This window comes from Procambarus clarkii, chromosome 52, assembly GCF_040958095.1.
Source record: "Procambarus clarkii isolate CNS0578487 chromosome 52, FALCON_Pclarkii_2.0, whole genome shotgun sequence".
Lineage (NCBI taxonomy): Eukaryota > Metazoa > Arthropoda > Malacostraca > Decapoda > Cambaridae > Procambarus > Procambarus clarkii.
The window spans coordinates 3341925-3366248 of NC_091201.1; the positions used below are offsets into that span (position 1 = coordinate 3341925).

The 24324-nt window shown below is 40.4% G+C and overlaps 1 protein-coding gene across 6 annotated transcripts in view; it reads right to left on the reverse strand.

Annotated features, from left to right (window-relative positions):
* Nucleotides 1-24324, reverse strand: part of LOC123763697 (importin subunit alpha-1) — a 95834-nt gene that overhangs the window by 53455 nt on the left and 18055 nt on the right. For 5 of the 6 annotated variants that reach the window (XR_011222696.1, XM_045750984.2, XM_069304279.1 and 2 more), the window contains exons 2-3: nt 23085-23666; nt 15690-16087 (exon numbers count right to left, since the gene is read on the reverse strand). Coding sequence is in view for 5 of the 6 variants with exons in the window: in XM_045750984.2 (XP_045606940.1) it covers nt 15690-16087; nt 23085-23186 (500 nt within the window). In the remaining variant the exon portion in view is untranslated. Of the gene's footprint in view, nt 1-15689; nt 16088-23084; nt 23667-23867; nt 23988-24324 lie in introns of all 6 variants that reach the window. The other variant, XM_069304278.1, reaches the window with a different exon arrangement.

Sequence of the window (24324 nt, forward strand, 5' to 3'; positions counted from 1 at the left end):
TTAATAGTTGGGGAAAGTACCATCATTTCCTTTCTCCTGCTGCCGCTGTTCACGTATCTTTTTCCATTTCACTTAGACTGACAGCGCATCAGAGGATGGCCACTAATGTCAATTTTCGAGCCCCCATCACTCTCACCCTTATAACCTTATAAGGTAACACGACCAATATGCTAACTTCGTTCTTTGCCCAATATCATTTTTAAGAGTAACGAGCAACTTTCTGTCCGATGTCTGAATAATGAAATGTACACCATGTTTAACCATTACATCCAAACACAATAAAAGATTACCACAAGCTTGTTTAGTTCTTGTATCACATAACGTAACGTAAGCGTTTATTCAACAACTGATAGACATAGCATAATATAGCTTCATATTCACTGTGGTAAAACAAACATACACATCACGGTCAATCCTCGCTTTATCTCAAACGCGCCGTTCATTCTCTCTCCATTTGGCGAGTAAACATATATACGACAATATGGAAAAACACAGTCTTGATACTATTATTAAATTGACTTGTTCATTATCCCCGAGTTCAAGGCTGTCTCTCTTAAGACCTACATCATCCAATGTAAACACCAATCGATGAGAATAAGACCGGGTGAGTCGATAGTGAAATAGCTCTGGACTATGGCTATTTTCAGTTCTTGTATCACAGTCAATGTAGCGTAATGGAAAACAGTCTTTCTACTGCCTACATAAATAGCGTTTGAAAATGTATGCTAGTCTAGACAATCTCCTATAGCCCTTACATTCTAAACACAAATAAAATATTAGCACACGCTTGCATCGCATTATATCATCATTAAGTAACGTGGAGATCAACTTTCTGGCTGTTGTCCGAATATCATTATTGAAATGTGAACCCCATTTAGCCAAACACTATCTCCATTACATCTCATAGCATATGAATATTACGGTATACCAGTTTTAACCCTCTATAACACAATGTAACGTAACGTAACGTAACGCAAATCAACTTTCTACAGACCAAATATCGTTTTTAAATGAAAGTATGACTTAGTCCATCTTCATTACATCTCTCACCATATAAAATATTGGCGTCTACCAGTTTTAGCCCTCTGTAACACAATGTAACGCAACGTAACGTAACGCAAATCAACTTTTTGCAGTCCAAAATGTCATTTTGAAACGGAAAGTGAGGGTTAGCCCATCTCCATTACATCTCTTCCCATATAAATAATTGATGTCTACTAGTATTAGACTTTGTAACACATTGTAACGTAACGAGGAAATCGTCATCATCATCATCATATTTCTACAGACCAAATATCGTTTTTAAATGAAAGTATGACTTAGTCCATCTCTTACCATATAAATATTGACCTCTACCCCTTTTAGCCCTCTGTAACACAATGTAACACAACGTAACGTAACGCAAATCAACTTTTTGCAGTCCAAAATGTCATTTTTAAATGAAAGTATGACTTAGTCCATCTCCATTACATCTCCTTCCATATGAATATTACGGTCTACCAGTTTTAGTCCTCTGTAACACAATGTAACGAGTTGCACTGTAGGCGTAGTCATTTTTATCACCCCGGCGAGATGTCGCTGCCATCCAGGTGCGTTTTTAAAGTTGCATTCTAGTCTTCGTCATTTTGGAAGTCAGCGTTAAAATAACGTAAAATTCAGGCATAGGAACTCTACTGAAAGCCCCTATTGGAGTCTCCAGCTGAATGCGGATATTTTTGTTATTATATAATTTTTAAAAGCAAGCTATAACATGACTCATTTTCATTTATTCCTCCCCCACTGCTAATCCCTTGTATGTCTCAATGCTAAAAAAAAAACAACTCACTGTAGCATATAACCAATCAAAATACTCATTCTGTGTACATATATATATGAACTAGAATGAGTAGAACCCGCTTCGTATGTTTACAATAGGCCTTCTGCAGTTACCTTCATTCTGATGTTCTCATGACATCATCATAGCCAACGCAGTGTAATCAACCAATGGGCACGTTGCTTTTAGCCCTCCATGACGACACACGAGCGGTTCCAGGGAGGGACCCGGCCTCTCATTAGCACATTCTCTTAATCTCTGAATAGCTCAACTGTTCCCTTTAAGCGTCATCACAGACTAGGCCATAATGTCTTGTATCCACTCATATCTAACTCACTCTATCATTGCTCATATTTTTCTCTTATTCAATTCCTCGGCCCTACCAAACCACCCTAACATATAATAACAAATACATTCTTTAGTAATAAGATCTGTTGTTTTAGCGATGCATGAGGTCACAAAAGTTGTCCCAGTAAAGGGATTAAATATGTCCTCACATTAACAGATGCGTGACAAGGCCCACAACAACCTGACTTTTCAATTATGAGTGACGTCACAAGATGTCCAATGAGGCCTTGGCATCCTACTTTTTTATGTAGTGTATTTAATGTTATTATTCAAAAAATGGCTATGCTATCCATTATTTCGAGGATATATATTATCCTTACCTATTTGGAGGTAAGGGGGGGGTATACTATACCCCCCTTACATCGAAATTATAGTATAGGGTAATTAAAAATTGTAGGGGTGAATATGGGATATGTTACGTTAATGTGAAAATATATTTCTACCTTAAATATATAGTATAATTTCGAGGTATGAGGGGTCTAAACCCCCTAGTTATGCGTTAGGATAAGGAAAATTTAGTTATGGTAATTGTATAGTTTTAGTGAGTCATATCCCTTTCTGAAAAAATATGTTGTAAAATGGAGTTCAGATCCATGTATATAAGGTTAGGTTAAGGATGGTTAAGTTGAACTGATATAGAGAAAATTCCCATTATTAACACATTTTCCATTAACCCCTCAGGTAATAGAGGTTAGGTTGGGGATGGTTGTATTGATGTGAAAAAAAAAATATGGTTAAGAATACGATGCAATATTAAACCAAGATCCATGTATCAGAGGTGAGGTCCACGACAGTTGGGTTGATGCGCAAAGAATACTTTCCTCCCTCCCTCCCCCCCCCCAAAAAAAAAATACGATACATTTGAAGTTGGGTAAAGGGAGGTTAGGTGCAGGGTTGCTGAGTTGATGTGTAACAACAAAACACTTACCCAACAATATAGCTACAATATTGAACATAAATCCAAGTTTAATAGGCATGGGGCAGTTAGGTTCATATTCAAAAGCATCACGTTCTATGAATATGGATACAATGTTCAACAAAAGTCCAAGCAGAATAGGCAGTGTGGTTAGGTTCATATCCAAAACTTCACCTTTCTAAGAATATAGATACAATATTCAACAAAGCTCCAATAAGACCTCTGCAGGTCAGTCACGGGCATTTAGGTATATTTACGAAATTAACACTTTTCTGAGTCCTATCAGAGGTTAGGTCCAAAGTGGCTGATTTGTGGTAATTTGAGGAAAATACCTAGTAACAACACACTTCTAATATTAATTAGCAAAATTAGCTGTAATCCAGGGTGGAATGGGAGTTGGAAGTAGACATTAGCAGCTCTAACAGTCAGCTCGTGCTCTGGATGTGATGAGCATAGATTCATTTAGTAGAATTTGGGGGTTTTGGTTTGATATAATTAGGTTAAATTTTGTGGAATTGATACAAATTGGGATAATGTGGATGAATTTACCTAATGTTGTGTTAGGATAGGTTTGGTTAAGTCTGGTTTGGTAGGATTGATGATAGTAAACTAATCTGGAAATTGGAAATAGCTAGACGGACACATCACTAGCTCTATGAAATGGTCTTGGGAATGGGGGATGATGTGTAAAGACTGGATGTTGGATATTGGAAGTTTAGATGGAATAGCTTAAAATGGGGCTAAAAATGGGGTTTGGCTGTGCAAAATACAAAACATTTGGATATATTTGGTGGAAATTGTCTTAAATTAGGATAAATTTAGGTGGAGTCAGCATACATTTTGCCAACTTTAATCAAATCTAGCTTTGGATATGCTAGGTAAGGTTGTTTAGGGTCGGATGGAATAGGTTAAAACTTGGCGTGAAATGAGCTTTGGGTGTGCTATGCTACAAAACATTTTGGGTATATTTGGTGTAAATTGTCTTAAATTGGTTTGAATTTAGGTGGGACAGCATAAATTTTACCAATTTTAATCAAATCTAGCTTTTGGATATGCTAGGTCAGGTTAGGTGAGGCTGTGTAGAGTAGTATATATAATATCTTAGTGGTAATGATCTAGCTTGTTCAGAAAATAGAGTAAATTACCCTGTTAGGGTTAGAGTCATATGGGTGACAATTGAAGAGGATGTAACCAGGGGGGTATTAATAAAGCATTAAAACAATGGACATATGTTAGATGAATAGTTTAGCACTAATAATGTTGTAACATTAATGGAAAATGTGTTTTTATATTGAACTCATAGGACGTCAGGCGTATCGTTCATTCATGTGAAATTCTAACTTTGGGGAGTGTTAAACTCAGCATATTATAATTAATGTCCTAAACATACCTAGAAAAATATTATGCAAATTGTTTGGCCTAGTTGGCTATGATTGTATTTGTACAAATAGCACAATAATTATAATTGTACAAGTTGTGTATTAATTGTGCAGGCTATGTATTATTAATTGTGCAGGCTATGTATTTTGCATACGTTGTATGATGATTGCAATTACGTATTGATTATATTCCCTCAAATTGTGTATCGTTTGTGCAAGCTGTGTATTAATTGTACATGTTTTGTATGTGTATTTGTGGAACTGTGTAGTTGTGTATTTAATGTATATGCACTAGTTATGTATTGTTCATGTTTGGGCTAGTTGTGTATTATTATACTTTGTGCAAGTTGTGTATATGTTGTAATTGTATTTGTGTGAATTGTGTATTTGTGCTGGTTGTGTATTTACACATTTGGGATAGTTGTGTATTGTATGTATTTGTGCTGGATATGTATTTGATTGTATTTATGCAAGTTGAGTAATAATTATGAGAGATGTGCAATAATTGTGCAAGTTGTGTATTGTGTATGTTGTGTAATTGTATATGGACGAATTGTTTATTTATATCTTTGTGTATTGATTGTCATTGTGCAAGTTGCGTAATTATATAGCAAGTTTGCTTGTATTGTGCAGAGATGTGTATTAATTACACAATTTGTGTAATAATTGTCCGTGTTTTATAATCGTTTTGTGCAAATAGTGTATTATGCAAGTTGTGTTTTTAATTTGCTGAAGTGAAACTGGTGCAACTGTATTTTTTTGTGTGAATTGTGTATTTGTGTAAGTTCTGTATATAATATCTGAAAATAGATCTTCATGTATATTTGGTTTATGAGACAATGTGTGGGTATTTTGTGAAAAATGTGTTTATGGAATTGTGTAATTTTAGTGAAAGTGCTTTTTGATTGTATGAGCATATATGCAATTTGTTATATATATGAAAATATCATACCATGTGTAAATGTTACACTTGGAGTGTAAATGGTAATTTTTGTGTGTGAATGGCATATTTTGTGTGTAAATGATATATTTTGTGTGTAAAAATACACAAAATACATTCATTTGTGCATGAATGTCATATCTGGTATGCAAATGTTGTATTTCCCGTGTAAATGGAATATTTGTGTCAAATGCTATAGTGTGTTAAATGTGTATGTGTTTTATACTGGGTGTTTTTTTATTTTGTGAATTTTTAGTGAATGTACAAGTGTTGCATTTTTTGTGAATGAGGTTAAATTAATATATTTTAGTGCTCCTTACCACACCTTAGCTTTTTATTAGTAATATATTTATTTAAATGGGATAAAATACACCCTGGTTTATCCATTGAATAGTATGTAGGTGGGTAATTATTCATATAATTACAATATTTGATGTGTTTGAATAGTGTGTTTAATAATATTTTGGACTTGCTAGAATAATATGAATGGTATGCATTAATATGATTGGTATGCATTAATATGATTGGCATGCATTAATATGATTGGTATGCATTAATATGATTGGTATGCATTAATATGATTGGTATGCATTAATATGAATTAACAGTACAAAAATTTAAGATTACTTGGGGTGAATGAGCTGTGAGGTTACTGAAATCTTATTCTTAATACATTTAGGGATTCATATGGTATACATTACATCTGATTTACGGGGCAATGGTGGCAAAAACAGGCTATTCTCTATGCATGTATGGGTTGTGGAGTATGTGTAGGTATGTATGTATGGGTTGTGGAGTACGTGTGTGTGTATGTTTGTATGCATTTGTGACTGTTGGTTTAGAAACGAGTTAACCGATTTGCGTAGCAAGATTAGGATTTTTGAGGTCCTGATATTATTAACCTATGAATATACTAGCTAGGATTTAGCTGTGTTGCCAGGTGGATGAATTGGGGTGCGACATTTAGGCAGCTATTTGATGGATGTGAGGACAGCTGACTAACCTATGAACACAGATATTAGGACAGCTGATCTGCTATGCTGCCAGACGTACGATTCTGCTTAAATTGCGGTACGACATTTGGGTAGCTATTTGAGGTTTGAACTTACTATTGCACAATGAATGATTACAGCTGTAGATGACTAGCATATGAATACAGGTATTAGAATACCGAGTTGCTAGATGTATGATATCTACCTGTGTAATATAGTGTACAATTCATCTACAGTGATAAATAATCGCTGTTGCTGTGTAGGAATTAACCTGATTTGAAATGATAGAGCAGCTGGAGTAGAACTACCTAGCAAATTACCAAGCACTGAGTTTGCTATGACCGTTATCTGAAATATTATGCTTGTCCCCATTGTGTTTCTTTATAAGACTAGAATGTAAACTTTTATTACCAATAAAAATAATAAAAACGTATACAATGTATATTCTTAAACTTGTGATGAAGTTAGGTTAGGTTGGGGATGGATAGCATAGCCATTTTTTTGAATAACAACATTAAATACACTACATAGAAAAGTAGGATGCCAAGGCCTCATTGGACATCTTGTGACGTCACTCATAGTTGAAAAGTCAGGTTGTTGTGGGCCTTGTCACGCATCTGTTAATGTGAGGACATATTTAATCCCTTTACTGGGACAACTTTCGTGACCTCATGCATCGCTAAAACAACAGATCTTATTACTAAAGAATGCATTTGTTGTTATATGTTAGGGTGGTTTGGTAGGGCCGAGGAATTGAATAAGAGAAAAATATGAGCAATGACACAGTGAGTTAGATATGAGTGGATACAAGACATTATGGCCTAGTCTGTGATGACGCTTACAGGGAACAGTTGAGCTATTCAGAGATTAAGAGAATGTGCTAATGAGAGGCCGGGTCCCTCCCTGGAACCGCTCGTGTGTCGTCATGGAGGGCTAAAAGCAACGTGCCCATTGGTTGATCACACCGCCTTGGCTATGATGATGTCATGAGAACTAATAATTCTAATAATGAGAACTAATTTTATAATTTTAAAAATTATATAACAAAAAAATATTCGCATTCAGCTAAAGACTCCAATACGGGTTTCAATAGTGTTCCTAATACCGAGCTTTACGTTATTTAAAAGCCGACTTCCAAAATAATAAATAATATTAAATAATATTTTAGATTTAGTGTTAACTAACAGGGAAACAAATTAATGACATCGAAATAGGGAGTGAGCTAGGGAACAGTGATCACAAAGAAATCAGATTTAGCATAGAATGGAATAGACCAGTAGGAGAAAATTCTGTTAAAGTGCCAGATTTTCGAAAAGCTGATTTTAATAGCCTAAGAAATTTTTTGGGTCAAATTGATTGGAAAGTCTTGGGTATGGGGTGTGGGCCGGTCTTGGAGCGAGACATGAACCCAGCGATAGGTGACTTAACTGGGGATTTCGATGTGGATTCAATATATAACTTATTTAAGAATATTCTAAACAAAGCACAGGAACGTAGTATACCATACAAATTGAATAGATCGAATACTAATGACCCAAAGTGGATAACAAAGAATTTGAAGAACCTTATAGGTAAAGAGGGCTTGGTACAAAAGGATTAAAAATGGGGAGGTCAATTTAGAACAGGAATTCGTACAACTGGTTAGAAATGTTAAAAAAGAGATAAGGAAAGCAAAAAGAAACTATGAAGTTCGCATAGCAGGGCAAGCAAAGACAAATCCTAAAGGGTTTTTTCAGTTATATCGTACCAAGACTAGGGAAAGGATAGGTCCATTAAAAAACTGAGACAGGTCAAATAACAGATAGTGATGAAGAGATGAGTAGTATTTTTAATAAATATTTTGTATCTGTATTTACTAAAGAGGAACTTAGCAATATGCCTTCAGCCGAACAAGTCTATGTGGGTGGGGACGAGGACAGGTTGACGAGTTTAGCAGTTACCAGGGAGGATGTTCTTAAACAAATAGTAAAACTCAAACCAAACAAATCCCCAGGGCCGGATGAAGTGTTTGCCAGGGTGCTTAAAGAATGCAAAGAGGAGCTTTGTGACCTACTGTCAACCATATTTAATAAATCAATAGAGTCAGGCAGAGTGCCAGGGTTTTGGAAAGTTGCTAATGTGATACCAGTTTTTAAGAAAGGAGATAGATCACTTGCGTCTAACTATCGACCAATTAGCCTAACGTCTATTGTGGGAAAGTTACTCGAATCTATAATAGCAAATAAAATTCGTCTTCATCTTGAAAAACATAAATTAATAATTGAGTCGCAACATGGTTTTATAAATGGCCGTTCATGTTTAACAAATTTGTTATCTTTTTATTCTAGCATAGTTGAGGCAGTTGATAGTGGTAAGGATTGTGATGTTGTGTACCTTGACTTTAGCAAAGCTTTTGATACAGTGCCACATGAAAGACCGATTAAAAAAATAGAAGCTCATGGTATTGGGGGTGCTATATTAAGCTGGATTAGGGCATGGCTATACCAAAGGAAACAGAGAGTTAGTATAAATGGAATCAAGTCAGAGTGGGAAAATGTTGTAAGTGGAGTGCCTCAAGGCTCTGTCCTGGGACCTCTGTTGTTTATAATACATATAAATGATTTAGATTCAAGTTTGAGTAGCAACATTTGCAAATTTGCCGATGATACGAAAATCGGTAGGGAAATTAATTCGGAGGAGGACTCGCTATCACTTCAAGTTGATCTAGATAGGGTTTTGAAATGGTCAAAGGATTGGCAGATGCAGTTTAATGCTGATAAATGTAAAGTTCTGAGGTTAGGTAATGATGATAGAGTTACAAGATACGAGCTAGATGGTGTTGAGATTGCAAAGTCGGATTGCGAAAGGGATCTGGGAGTTATGATTAGTAAGAATTTAAAACAAAAGGATCAATGCATAAATGTTCGTAATAAGGCAAATCGGACACTTGGATTTATTAATCGCAGCGTTAGTAAAAAGACACCTGGTGTGGTTCTATAGTGAAGGACCTGGTGACTCTAGTGGGAGCCCTGAGGACAGAGTTGGACTCTCTGCGGGAGGAGGTGCGTCAGCTTAAAAAACAACGAGAAGTAACGAAGGAGGAGACCAGCAGTAAAGGGACCTCGTCTTGGAGAGTTGCGAAAGACAGGGGCCTTAAGAAGACTTTGATAAAGCCGCCTTCAAACGCCATAGCAACTTCCAATTCATTTGACGTTTTGGAGGACGAGTGCTGTGGAGAGACTGTGGATCGCGCAAAAGGGAAAGCAACGAAGAGAAAGGAAGCGCAGGCCCCTCAGAAAGTAAAGGAAGTACCTAAGCAAACATTAGTTGTGGGAGATTCCCAGATAAGGTATTTGGATAGAACGTTTTGTGCTAGAGATAGGGGGAACAGGTTAAGGGTTTGCTATCCCGGAGCTGGCATTGGTGATATTATAAACAACATGAATGATATTATGGCTGGTAATGGGAACAATCCCATTATTTGCATTAGCGTGGGAGGAAATGATGTTGGTCGAGTCAGGAGTGAGGAACTGATTCAGAGGTATAAAACAGCCATAGAGTTAGTTAGGAGCAAGGGAGGAATCCCGATCATATGTGGCATTCTTCCAAGAAAGGGAGTGGGAAATGAATGGATATCGAGGGCACTTGGTGTCAATTGCCGGCTGGAAAGATATTGCAAATCAAATGCAATATCTTTCATAGACAACTGGGAACACTTCTATGGAAGAAATGAAATGTATGCTCGTGATGGGGTGCATCTATCGAGAGCTGGGGTTGTTGCTGTTGCGAACTCGCTAGAAGAAGTGGTTAGAGGTGTTTGTTTGGGTTTAAACTGTTAGTAGATAGAGGTATGGGAATTGATTTGGAGGAAGGAGGTAATAAAAGTATGTGTTTGTGGGAGAAAGGAATTGGCAAAACGATCAGGGAAAGAGAAGGTCCGCAAAATAACAATTCACTTAGGGTATATTACACTAACAGTAGAAGTCTAAGAAATAAAATTAACGAATTAAATGCTCTTGTCTGCACAGAAAAAATAGATATTATTGCACTTACCGAAACGTGGATGAATGTAGAAAATAGAGAACTATTAGCTGAATATCAAATATATGGATTTAAACTATTTCACACAGATAGATATATTAGACGAGGAGGTGGAGTAGCCATATATGTTAGGGACAATTTGAAATGTAGTCTCAAAGAGGGAATCAAAACAGAGCCACACACAGAAACTATTTGGATTGAATTAAACGAAAAAGCTAATAATATTATAATAGGAGTAATATATAGGCCACCAAATTTAGACAGAATGGAAGCAAAGCATCTATGGGATGAAATATCTAGAGCATCTAGATCTAACAGTATTTATGTCATGGGTGACTTTAATTTTAGCGGAATAAACTGGTTGAACAAAACAGGGAATAGTGAAGCAGAAGATTTTCTAGAATTAATTGACGATTGCTTTCTTACGCAACACATTAAGGAACCAACACGGGAAAATAATATTTTAGATTTAGTGTTAACTAACAGGGAAACGCAAATTAATGACATCGAAATAGGGAGTGAGCTAGGGAGCAGTGATCACAAAGAAATCAGATTTAGCATAGAATGGAATAGACCAGTAGAAGAAAATTCTGTTAAAGTGCCAGATTTTCGAAAAGCTGATTTTAATAGCCTAAGAAATTTTTTGGGTCAAATTGATTGGAAAGGCTTGGGTATGGGGTGTGGGCCGGTCTTGGAGCGAGACATGAACCCAGCGATAGGTGACTTAAATGGGGATTTCGATGTGGATTCAATATATAACTTATTTAAGAATATTCTAAACAAAGCACAGGAACGTAGTATACCATACAAATTGAATAGATCGTATACTAATGACCCAAAGTGGATAACAAAGAATTTGAAGAACCTTATAGGTAAAAAGAGAGCTTGGTACAAAAGGATTAAAAATGGGGAGGTCACTTTAGAACAGGAATTCGTACAACTGGTTAGAAATGTTAAAAAAGAGATAAGGAAAGCAAAAAGAAACTATGAAGTTCGCATAGCAGGGCAAGCAAAGACAAATCCTAAAGGTTTTTTTCAGTTATATCGTACTAAGACTAGGGAAAGGATAGGTCCATTAAAAACTGAGACAGGTCAAATAACAGATAGTGATGAAGAGATGAGTAGTATTTTTAATAAATATTTTATATCTGTATTTACTAAAGAGGAACTTAACAATATGCCTTCAGCCGAACAAGTCTATGTGGGTGGGGACGAGGACAGGTTGACGAGTTTAGCAGTTACCAGGGAGGATGTTCTTAAACAAATAGTAAAACTCAAACCAAACAAATCCCCAGGGCCGGATGAAGTGTTTGCTAGGGTGCTTAAAGAATGCAAAGAGGAGCTTTGTGACCCACTGTCAACCATATTTAATAAATCAATAGAGTCAGGCAGAGTGCCAGAGTTTTGGAAAGTTGCTAATGTGATACCAGTTTTTAAGAAAGGAGATAGATCACTTGCGTCTAACTATCGACCAATTAGCCTAACGTCTATTGTGGGAAAGTTACTCGAATCTATAATAGCAAATAAAATTCGTCTTCATCTTGAAAAACATAAATTAATAATTGAGTCGCAACATGGTTTTATAAATGGCCGTTCATGTTTAACAAATTTGTTATCTTTTTATTCTAGCATTGTTGAGGCAGTTGATAGTGGTAAGGATTGCGATGTTGTATACCTTGACTTTAGCAAAGCTTTTGATACAGTGCCACATGAAAGACTGATTAAAAAAATAGAGTCTCATGGTATTGGGGGTGCTATATTAAGCTGGATTAGGGCATGGCTATACCAAAGGAAACAGAGAGTTAGTATAAATGGAATCAAGTCAGAGTGGGAAAATGTTGTAAGTGGAGTGCCTCAAGGCTCTGTCCTGGGACCTCTGTTGTTTATAATATATATAAATGATTTAGATTCAGGTTTGAGTAGCAACATTTGCAAATTTGCCGATGATACGAAAATCGGTAGGGAAATTAATTCGGAGGAGGACTCACTATCACTTCAAGTTGATCTAGATAGGGTTTTGAAATGGTCAAAGGATTGGCAGATGCAGTTTAATGCTGATAAATGTAAAGTTCTGAGGTTAGGTAATGATGATAGAGTTACAAGATACGAGCTAGATGGTGTTGTGATTGCGAAGTCGGATTGCGAAAGGGATCTGGGAGTTATGATTAGTAAGAATTTAAAACAAAAGGATCAATGCATAAATGTTCGTAATAAGGCAAATCGGACACTTGGATTTATTAATCGCAGCGTTAGTAACAAGACACCTGGTGTGGTTCTCAAGCTATATCTTGCTCTAGTTAGGCCCCATTTAGATTATGCAGTTCAGTTTTGGTCGCCATATTATAGAATGGATATAAATTCACTTGAACGTGTCCAGCGTAGGATGACTAAGTTAATTCCCCAAATTAGAAATCTTTCATATGAAGAAAGATTAACAAAGCTTAAGTTGCATTCACTGGAAAGGCGAAGAGTTAGGGGTGACATGATAGAGGTTTACAAGTGGATGAATGGACATAACCGGGGGGATATTAATAGGGTATTAAAAGTATCAACACAGGACAGAACACGAAACAATGGATATAAATTGGATAAGTTTAGATTTAGGAAAGACTTGGGTAAATACTGGTTCAGTAACAGGGTTGTTGATTTGTGGAACCAATTGCCGCGTAACATTGTGGAGGTGGGGTCCCTCGATTGTTTCAAGCACGGGTTGGACAAGTATATGAGTGGGATTGGGTGGTTATAGAATAGGAGCTGCCTCGTATGGGCCAATAGGCCTTCTGCAGTTACCTTTGTTCTTATGTTCTTATGTTCTTATGTTCAAGCTATATGGAAGGTAGCTAATGTGGTACCAATTTTTAAGAAAGGAGATAGATCACTTGCGTCAAACTATCGGCCAATTAGCCTAACGTCTATTGTGGGAAAGTTACTTGAATCAATAATTGCAAATACAATTCGTCTCCATCTTGAAAAACATAAATTAATAATTGAGTCGCAACATGGTTTTACAAATGGCCGTTCATGTTTAACAAATTTGCTAACTTTTTATTCCAGCATAGTTGAGGCAGTTGATAGTGGTAAGGATTGTGATGTTGTGTACCTTGACTTTAGCAAAGCTTTTGATACAGTGCCACATGAAAGACTAATTAAAAAAATAGAAGCTCGTGGTATTGGGGGTGCTATATTAACTTGGATTAGGGCATGGCAATTCCAAAGGAAACAGAGTTAGTATAAATGGGGTTAAGTCAGAGTGGGATAATGTTGTTAGTGGAGTACCTCAGGGCTCTGTCCTGGGACCTCTGTTGTTTATAATATATATAAATGATTTAGATTCAGGTTTGAGTAGCACCATTTGCAAATTTGCCGATGATACGAAAATCGGTAGGGAAATTAATTCGGAGGACGACTCACTATCATAAGAACATAAGAACATAAGAACAAAGGTAACTGCAGAAGGCCTATTGGCCCATACGAGGCAGCTCCTATTCTATAACCACCCAATCCCACTCATATACTTGTCCAACCCGTGCTTGAAACAATCGAGGGACCCCACCTCCACAATGTTACGCGGCAATTGGTTCCACAAATCAACAACCCTGTTACTGAACCAGTATTTACCCAAGTCTTTCCTAAATCTAAACTTATCCAATTTATATCCATTGTTTCGTGTTCTGTCCTGTGTTGATACTTTTAATACCCTATTAATATCCCCCTCTCACTCATATACTTGTCCAACCGCGCTTGAAACAATCGAGGGGCCCCACCTCCAGCACGGTACGCGGTAATTGGTTCCACAAATCAACAACTCTGTTACTGAACCAATCCAACAATATCACTTCAAGTTGATCTAGATAGCGTTTTGAAATGGTCAAAGGATTGGCAAATGCAGTTTAATGCTGATAAATGTAAAGTTCTGAGGCTAGGTAATGATGATAGAGTTACAAGATACGAGCTAGATGGTGTTGAGATTGCGAAGTCGGATTGCGAAAGGGATCTGGGAGTTATGATTAGTAAGAATTTAAAACAAAAGGATCAATGCATGAATGTTCGTAATAAGGCGAATAGGACACTGGGATTTATTAATCGAAGCGTTAGTAACAAGACACCTGGTGTGGTTCTTAAGCTATATCTTGCTCTAGTTAGGCCCCATTTAGATTATGCAGTTCAGTTTTGGTCGCCATATTATAGAATGGATATAAATTCACTTGAACGTGTCTAACGTAGGATGACTAAGTTAATTCCCCAAATTAGAAATCTTTCATATGAAGAAAGATTAACAAAGCTTAAGTTGCATTCACTGGAAAGGCGAAGAGTTAGGGGTGACATGATAGAGGTTTACAAGTGGGTGAATGGACATAACAAAGGGGATATTAATAAGGTATTAAAAGTATCAACACCAGACAGAACACGAAACAATGGGTATAAATTGGATAAGTTTAGATTTAGGAAAGACTTGGGTAAATACTGGTTCAGTAACAGAGTTGTTGATTTGTGGAACCAATTACCGCGTACCGTGCTGGAGGTGGGGCCCCTCGATTGTTTCAAGCGCGGTTGGACAAGTATATGAGTGAGATTGGGTGGTTATAAATAGGAGCTGCCTCGTATGAGCCAATAGGCCTTCTGCAGTTGCCTTTGTTCTTATGTTATGTTCTTAAATGATGAAGACTACAGTGCAACTCTAAAGACGCACCTGGATGGCAGCGAAATATCACCAGGGTAACGAAAAATGACGACGCCGACGGTGCAACTTTGAGTAAAGCTAAACGTTGCCCCGAAGGCGTAGTTTCCAATACTGACAGCAGGGGCAGCAGGGGCAGCAGTGACAGCATGAGACAGCAGGGGCAGCAGGGACAATAGCAGCAGTAGGGACAGCATGAGACAGCAGGGACAGCAGGGGCAGTTGTAAGAGAGAATAAATGCATGTTCCAAAAGGAGGGGAAAGTTATGCAGGAGCAAACGCACAAATACAAATGTGTCCTAACCACATACTCAGAAAAAGGTCCGAGTATGTGGTTAGGACGAGACTTACATCTCAACGACTAGTCGTTGTCGTTGTAACAAAAATAGTCGTTGAGATGTAAGTCTTGTCCTAACCCCACACTCAGAATTTGACAAAGCATTCAAGAGTGCGAAAGACTTGGTGTAATTCTTGACATAAATATCACAGATACACAAGTGTGGGGTTTTTATCCTAAATAACAACATTAACAATACTGCCACTAATAATAATCATAATAATACATCCCAAGCCCGGAAGGAGAGAGTCTTATACAATACTCACTGTATGGGTGCGAGTTGTATTTTAGGTATTCTAGGCTGCGGTGTTGGCAGCTTCTCGGGCTTGGTCTCTTCCTTCCAGTTTGGCGAGAGGGACGTGCTAGGAGACCTGCTCGAGGACTTGCTGACGGCAGGAGTGTTGCCGTTGGTCCTGCTGTTAGCGGGGGTGTTGTCGTTGGTCTTGCTGTTAACGGGGGTGTTGCCGTTGGTTCTACTGTTAACGGGGGTGTTGCCGTTGGTTCTACTGTTAACAGGGGTATTGCCGTTGGTCCTACTGTTAGCGGGGGTGTTGCCGTTGCTCCTGCTGCTAGTGGTGCTGGAGGAAGCTGGAGAAATTGGCGGCAAGCGGCGACTCTGGAGTAAGGCTTCCAGGCGTTCCCTGCGTTCCTGGATCGATTTGAGCTGCGTAGAGAGATTGATGGAGTTTAATTATTGATGTGTAGGGTGTACTTTGTGGGGATGAGGAATGATGTTGAGCGACGGTGTGCCATGGCTTGAAATGGGTCAAAGCGCCCCGGGTGGGTCAAAGCCCCCCGGGCGGGTCAAAGGGGTACTGTTAATGGGAGTGGGAAATGAATGGATATCGAGGGCACTTGGTGTCAATTGCCGGCTGGAAAGATATTGCAAATCAAATGCAATATCTTTCATAGACAACTGGGAACACTTCTATGGAAGAAATGAAATGTATGCTCGTGATGGGGTGCATCTATCGAGAGCTGGGGTGTTGCTGTTGCGAACTCGCTAGAAGAAGTGGTTAGAGGTGTTTGTTTGGGTTTAAACTGTTAGTAGATAGAGGTATGGGAATTGATTTGGAGGAAGGAGGTAATAAAAGTATGTGTTTGTGGGAGAAAGGAATTGGCAAAACGATCAGGGAAAGAGAAGGTCCGCAAAATAACAATTCACTTAGGGTATATTACACTAACAGTAGAAGTCTAAGAAATAAAATTAACGAATTAAATGCTCTTGTCTGCACAGAAAAAATAGATATTATTGCACTTACCGAAACGTGGATGAATGTAGAAAATAGAGAACTATTAGCTGAATATCAAATATATGGATTTAAACTATTTCACACAGATAGATATATTAGACGAGGAGGTGGAGTAGCCATATATGTTAGGGACAATTTGAAATGTAGTCTCAAAGAGGGAATCAAAACAGAGCCACACACAGAAACTATTTGGATTGAATTAAACGAAAAAGCTAATAATATTATAATAGGAGTAATATATAGGCCACCAAATTTAGACAGAATGGAAGCAAAGCATCTATGGGATGAAATATCTAGAGCATCTAGATCTAACAGTATTTATGTCATGGGTGACTTTAATTTTAGCGGAATAAACTGGTTGAACAAAACAGGGAATAGTGAAGCAGAAGATTTTCTAGAATTAATTGACGATTGCTTTCTTACGCAACACATTAAGGAACCAACACGGGAAAATAATATTTTAGATTTAGTGTTAACTAACAGGGAAACGCAAATTAATGACATCGAAATAGGGAGTGAGCTAGGGAGCAGTGATCACAAAGAAATCAGATTTAGCATAGAATGGAATAGACCAGTAGGAGAAAATTCTGTTAAAGTGCCAGATTTTCGAAAAGCTGATTTTAATAGCCTAAGAAATTTTTTGGGTCAAATTGATTGGAAAGGCTTGGGTATGGGGTGTGGGCCGGTCTTGGAGCGAGACATGAACCCAGCGATAGGTGACTTAAATGGGGATTTCGATGTGGATTCAATATATAACTTATTTAAGAATATTCTAAACAAAGCACAGGAACGTAGTATACCATACAAATTGAATAGATCGTATACTAATGACCCAAAGTGGATAACAAAGAATTTGAAGAACCTTATAGGTAAAAAGAGAGCTTGGTACAAAAGGATTAAAAATGGGGAGGTCACTTTAGAACAGGAATTCGTACAACTGGTTAGAAATGTTAAAAAAGAGATAAGGAAAGCAAAAAGAAACTATGAAGTTCGCATAGCAGGGCAAGCAAAGACAAATCCTAAAGGGTTTTTTCAGTTATATCGTACTAAGACTAGGGAAAGGATAGGTCCATTAAAAACTGAGACAGGTCAAATAACAGATAGTGATGAAGAGATGAGTAGTATTTTTAATAAATATTTTGTATCTGTATTTACTAAAGAGGAACTTAACAATATGCCTTCAGCCGAACAAGTCTATGTGGGTGGGGACGAGGACAGGTTGACGAGTTTAGCAGTTACCAGGGAGGATGTTCTTAAACAAATAGTAAAACTCAAACCAAACAAATCCCCAGGGCCGGATGAAGTGTTTGCTAGGGTGCTTAAAGAATGCAAAGAGGAGCTTTGTGACCCACTGTCAACCATATTTAATAAATCAATAGAGTCAGGCAGAGTGCCAGAGTTTTGGAAAGTTGCTAATGTGATACCAGTTTTTAAGAAAGGAGATAGATCACTTGCGTCTAACTATCGACCAATTAGCCTAACGTCTATTGTGGGAAAGTACTCGAATCTATAATAGCAAATAAAATTCGTCTTCATCTTGAAAAACATAAATTAATAATTGAGTCGCAACATGGTTTTATAAATGGCCGTTCATGTTTAACAAATTTGTTATCTTTTTATTCTAGCATTGTTGAGGCAGTTGATAGTGGTAAGGATTGCGATGTTGTATACCTTGACTTTAGCAAAGCTTTTGATACAGTGCCACATGAAAGACTGATTAAAAAAATAGAGTCTCATGGTATTGGGGGTGCTATATTAAGCTGGATTAGGGCATGGCTATACCAAAGGAAACAGAGAGTTAGTATAAATGGAATCAAGTCAGAGTGGGAAAATGTTGTAAGTGGAGTGCCTCAAGGCTCTGTCCTGGGACCTCTGTTGTTTATAATATATATAAATGATTTAGATTCAGGTTTGAGTAGCAACATTTGCAAATTTGCCGATGATACGAAAATCGGTAGGGAAATTAATTCGGAGGAGGACTCACTATCACTTCAAGTTGATCTAGATAGGGTTTTGAAATGGTCAAAGGATTGGCAGATGCAGTTTAATGCTGATAAATGTAAAGTTCTGAGGTTAGGTAATGATGATAGAGTTACAAGATACGAGCTGGATGGTGTTGTGATTGCGAAGTCGGATTGCGAAAGGGATCTGGGAGTTATGATTAGTAAGAATTTAAAACAAAAGGATCAATGCATAAATGTTCGTAATAAGGCAAATCGGACACTTGGATTTATTAATCGCAGCGTTAGTAACAAGACACCTGGTGTGGTTCTCAAGCTATATCTTGCTCTAGTTAGGCCCCATTTAGATTATGCAGTTCAGTTTTGGTCGCCATATTATAGAATGGATATAAATTCACTTGAACGTGTCCAGCGTAGGATGACTAAGTTAATTCCCCAAATTAGAAATCTTTCATATGAAGAAAGATTAACAAAGCTTAAGTTGCATTCACTGGAAAGGCGAAGAGTTAGGGGTGACATGATAGAGGTTTACAAGTGGATGAATGGACATAACCGGGGGGATATTAATAGGGTATTAAAAGTATCAACACAGGACAGAACACGAAACAATGGATATAAATTGGATAAGTTTAGATTTAGGAAAGACTTGGGTAAATACTGGTTCAGTAACAGGGTTGTTGATTTGTGGAACCAATTGCCGCGTAACATTGTGGAGGTGGGGTCCCTCGATTGTTTCAAGCACGGGTTGGACAAGTATATGAGTGGGATTGGGTGGTTATAGAATAGGAGCTGCCTCGTATGGGCCAATAGGCCTTCTGCAGTTACCTTTGTTCTTATGTTCTTATGTTCTTAAAGCCCCCCGGGCGGGTCAAAGCCCCCCGGGCGGGTCAAAGCCCCCCGGGCGGGTCAAAGCCCCCCGGGCGGGTCAAAGCCCCCCGGGCGGGTCAAAGCCCCCCGGGCGGGTCAAAGCCCCCCGGGCGGGTCAAAGCCCCCCGGGCGGGTCAAAGCCCCCCGGGCGGGTCAAAGCCCCCCGGGCGGGTCAAAGCCCCCCGGGCGGGTCAAAGCCCCCCGGGCGGGTCAAAGCCCCCCGGGCGGGTCAAAGCCCCCCGGGCGGGTCAAAGCGCCCCGGGCGGGTCAAAGCGCCCCGGGCGGGTCAAAGCGCCCCGGGCGGGTCAAAGCGCCCCGGGCGGGTCAAAGCGCCCCGGGCGGGTCAAAGCGCCCCGGGCGGGTCAAAGCGCCCCGGGCGGGTCAAAGCGCCCCGGGCGGGTCAAAGCGCCCCGGGCGGGTCAAAGCGCCCCGGGCGGGTCAAAGCGCCCCGGGCGGGTCAAAGCGCCCCGGGCGGGTCAAAGCGCCCCGGGCGGGTCAAAGCGCCCCGGGCGGGTCAAAGCGCCCCGGGCGGGTCAAAGCGCCCCGGGCGGGTCAAAGCGCCCCGGGCGGGTCAAAGCGCCCCGGGCGGGTCAAAGCGCCCCGGGCGGGTCAAAGCGCCCCGGGCGGGTCAAAGCGCCCCGGGCGGGTCAAAGCGCCCCGGGCGGGTCAAAGCGCCCCGGGCGGGTCAAAGCGCCCCGGGCGGGTCAAAGCGCCCCGGGCGGGTCAAAGCGCCCCGGGCGGGTCAAAGCGCCCCGGGTGCGTCAAAGCGCCCCGGGTGCGTCAAAGCGTCCCGGGTGCGTCAAAGCGTCCCGGGTGCGTCAAAGCGTCCCGGGTGCGTCAAAGCGTCCCGGGTGCGTCAAAGCGTCCCGGGTGGGTCAAAGCGTCCCAGGTGCGTCAAAGCGCCCCAGGTGGGTCAAAGCGTCCCAGGTGCGTCAAAGCGCCCCAGGTGGGTCAAAGCGTCCCAGGTGCGTCAAAGCGCCCCAGGTGCGTCAAAGCGTCCCAGGTGCGTCAAAGCGCCCCAGGTGGGTCAAAGCGCCCCAGGTGTGTCAAAGCGTCCCAGGTGCGTCAAAGCGCCCCGGGTGCGTCAAAGCGCCCCGGGTGGGTCAAAGCACCCCGGGTGGGTCAAAGCACCCCGGGTGGGTCAAAGCGCCCCGGGTGGGTCAAAGCGCCCCAGGTGGGTCAAAGTGGAGTCAAGTCCCAACCGGTGAAGTGATTACTGAGCTAAATCTAATATGATTTGAGAACATTTTCCTATATTCGCATTACAATATATGGGTTAACATTGTTCAGTACAGCAGCCAAAATGTGCAGTTCAGTTTTATGTCAATTTGATCAAGAATGGAGTGGCCGCACCTTTGTGGCCTTTGACTGCTTCAATGCAGTAGTCTCAAGAACAATGACTATGGAACTCGAGATCTTCCAAGGCGGAGTCTTAAGCCCCACACTATTCAATGCACTTATGAACGCCATTGCATATATTGATATTCCGGAAGGAACACAACAAGTGGGATATGCAGATAATCTTCTAATACAAGCCCCAACCTTGGAAAAAATTAAACAGTCCATTGAACTCCTTGGAAGGAAATGTGTTGAGCTCGGTTTCACTCTCTCCACAATTAAGACAAAAACATACTCTCATCACAAGAGGTGAGAAAATGATGAACTACAAATTAATTGTGCAACACTTGAATGGGTTGACCACTATCGGTACCTTGGCGTCTTTGTCGGCTCTAGCAAGGAAAAAAAAAATGAGGAGCTCAACCAACTCATAGGAACATGCAAAAGTCGACTCAGGGCACTGAAAGCAATGACCTGGAATGGACATGGAGCCTCTATTGCCGTGCTTAAAATGATGTACACAGCCTATGTGCGCTCCGTCATAGACCATGCCGCACCAGTTCTGTGCATCTACTTCCAAAGCGGCATGAAAAGGCTCTGAAAGCATTCAAAATGAAGCCATGACAATCATTCATTGAGTTCCAAGAACTGGCAAAGCGTCTAATCTACGAGAAGAGTTGTCATCCCCCCACAGTGTTAAAAGCAGAATTCAGGAGCTGAATGCTAAGCTTCCAATTAGGATAGCCAGAGATCCCCATTGCAATGATATTGTCAAGAAAAAACTTAGTTCTGTGTTACTTACAGGAGGAAACAGAAGCAAAAAATAGCATCACAGATCAGTCTGCTACCTTGAAGAGCTTCACCTGCTTGAGCAAGCCCGTGAGCTCCTGCCTGTAGAGAGGTTACCTCCCTGGGAGGATGACTCATGCAGGATTATCATCAATGAAATGGCAACAAAAAAGTCCAACATGTTACCACAAGAAATGAGGCACAAGTATCTTGAAGAAATTTATAATGAAGCCGGAGATGAACTAGATCAAATTTACACTGACGGGTCATCTAATCCTGCCAATGGAAGGGCTGGTACAGCATACATGGTAATTAGGAACAATGCCTTTCAATGCAGAAATGAAGAAAAAACACGTATTGAGAACTATGCCTCTTCAATGCAAGCAGAGCCATTTTTATGGTGTTAAGATTCCTTGAACGAAACATTAATAGTGCAATGATTGGTACCGATTCAAAAGCAGCTCTACAAAGCCTATGTAAAAATCGGGCCGAAAATCTTGCGATAGTCGCTGAAATTAAGAGAGCTGTGAGGGTACTAATCAACCAGGGAAGAGTCGTCAAGTTTCTGTGGATCCCCTCCCATGTTGGGGGTCCCCTCCCATGTTGGGGGTCCCCTCCCATGTTGGGGGTCCCCTCCCATGTTGGAATATGTGGGAATGAACAAGCAGATGTGCTGGCTGCTGAAGGAGACCATATTGAATACTTCATACCCAAGACTCTACTACAAATTAGAGGTATTGTCAGGCAACATCACCGTGACAAGGTAACTGAGCAAAGGAGGATAGAAGCACAAACCAGTGAATCTATACGATGGTACAACATGGTTGCAGCTGGCAATCCCAATCATTATGGACGAAGAGGAGGAGGACGAGGGAGAGAATCAGTAATAGCGAGAATCCGTCTTGAATACAAATATCCATGGAGATTCGGAATGGAAACAACAGTTAAGCAGTGGAGTTGTTGAATCTGTGATGAGAGAGAGAAGGATACCACCTTGACCACTATCTACATGAATGTGAACACCTGAGAGACATTAGAAATATGTGTAGAATAATAAACCCCACATTGATTGAGTTAGGAAAACACTATGTCAAATATTGATACTGTTCTTAAAAAATTCCCCCATTTTGCACCCGCAAGATAACGTAAGATTTTAAGGGTTGACAGATTTTAATCTTTTTGCTTGAGGAGCTGTTCACTTGAGACAGTTAAGCAAGTCCCAGCTGTGTCTGGGTACAAGTGACAGGATGAACAACCCAGCGGGTTTTCTTCCTATTGGGGAGTGTTGTACATGCTGCTATGGCGGTGTGTCCACTCACAAGATGAGTGGCGCTGCCCAATACTGTCATTATGGCGGTGTGTCCACTCACAGGATGAGTGACGCTGCCCAGTAAACCCGCCCCTCGGGGATCAAAATTACAAATTTAATGCTGCCACCGAATGCTGTACTTACGCTAACATTCTCCTGAGTGACCATAGCTGCCTTCTTTCTCTCCTTGGAGAACCTCCGCTCCATGGCAGGAGTGAGGACGATGGTGGCGGGCTGGCGGCTCATGGCGACAACGGTGCTGCAGATATTAGCCACACAGATGTCTGCAGATATTAGCCACACAGATGTCTGCAGATATTAGCCACACAGATGTCTGCAGATATTAGCCACACAGATGTCTGCAGATATTAGCCACACTGATGTAAGTAAAGTAGTATGCGAGTCTTGGGCGCCATGGCGGCTGTAACCACGCCTGGAGAACACATGATAAATGATCTTGCTTAACATATTAAGTAGATTTATTTGCTTTTGATTTTCTTGGAATCCACAGAATCCTTGCCTCATTTTCTGTTAAACTGACATCGTAATCTCGCTCTATTCTTCCTGCAGTTTACTCACAAAATCACCCAGTACACCTTGGTCAAGGTCTGTGGTCTCCCTTCACAAGACCAACGCACTGTGGTGGTAGTCCTGGCCAGAGGTTACAAAGTTGTCTTCAGTAGAGGAGGTGAACTAGTCCCACCACAGGACCCGCCAGCCTCATCCCTGCAATGATTTGATGAAAAAAAGCACGTTAATGGATATATTGTTTACTGTCATCAAGTTCAATATGCATTCACCAAGTTCATTTCCTACTTCTCTATTGCACAGTTCTATATTAAACCATCTTGTCTGACTAACTTAACCCTCAAAATTGACTCTGTAGAATCCAAACCCTAGACAGAATCAAATTATGACGTCACTCACCTTCTATCTCTTATTTGGGTTACGTTAGATTTACTTAAATAATATTAGATGACGCGGGCTGGTGAAAACATGCTCGCATTACACTCCAAAATTGTTTCTGGTTGCCATAGCCAGGTTGCTCTCGTAATGGAAGAAAACGTGAGAATAACAGCTATTGCAGGAAGACTATAATATACACGTACCAATATATTATTATTATTTTACTAGTGGTACCCGGCCATTCGTTGCTCAGCAACGCCTGTGTGCTGCTGAGCCACAGCAACCTTCCCCCAGTCCTCTCCACCATTTCCCCTCCCCTGTGCCCTCATTCTCCCAACTATTCCTCACTCCCCCGGACTCCCAACCATCCCCCACTCCCCCATCCCCTCGTCCTCCCTACCATTCCCCCTTCCCCACATCCCCATCTCCCCTGTCTCCTAGTCTTCCCCACCATCTCACATCTCTCACATTAACAGGG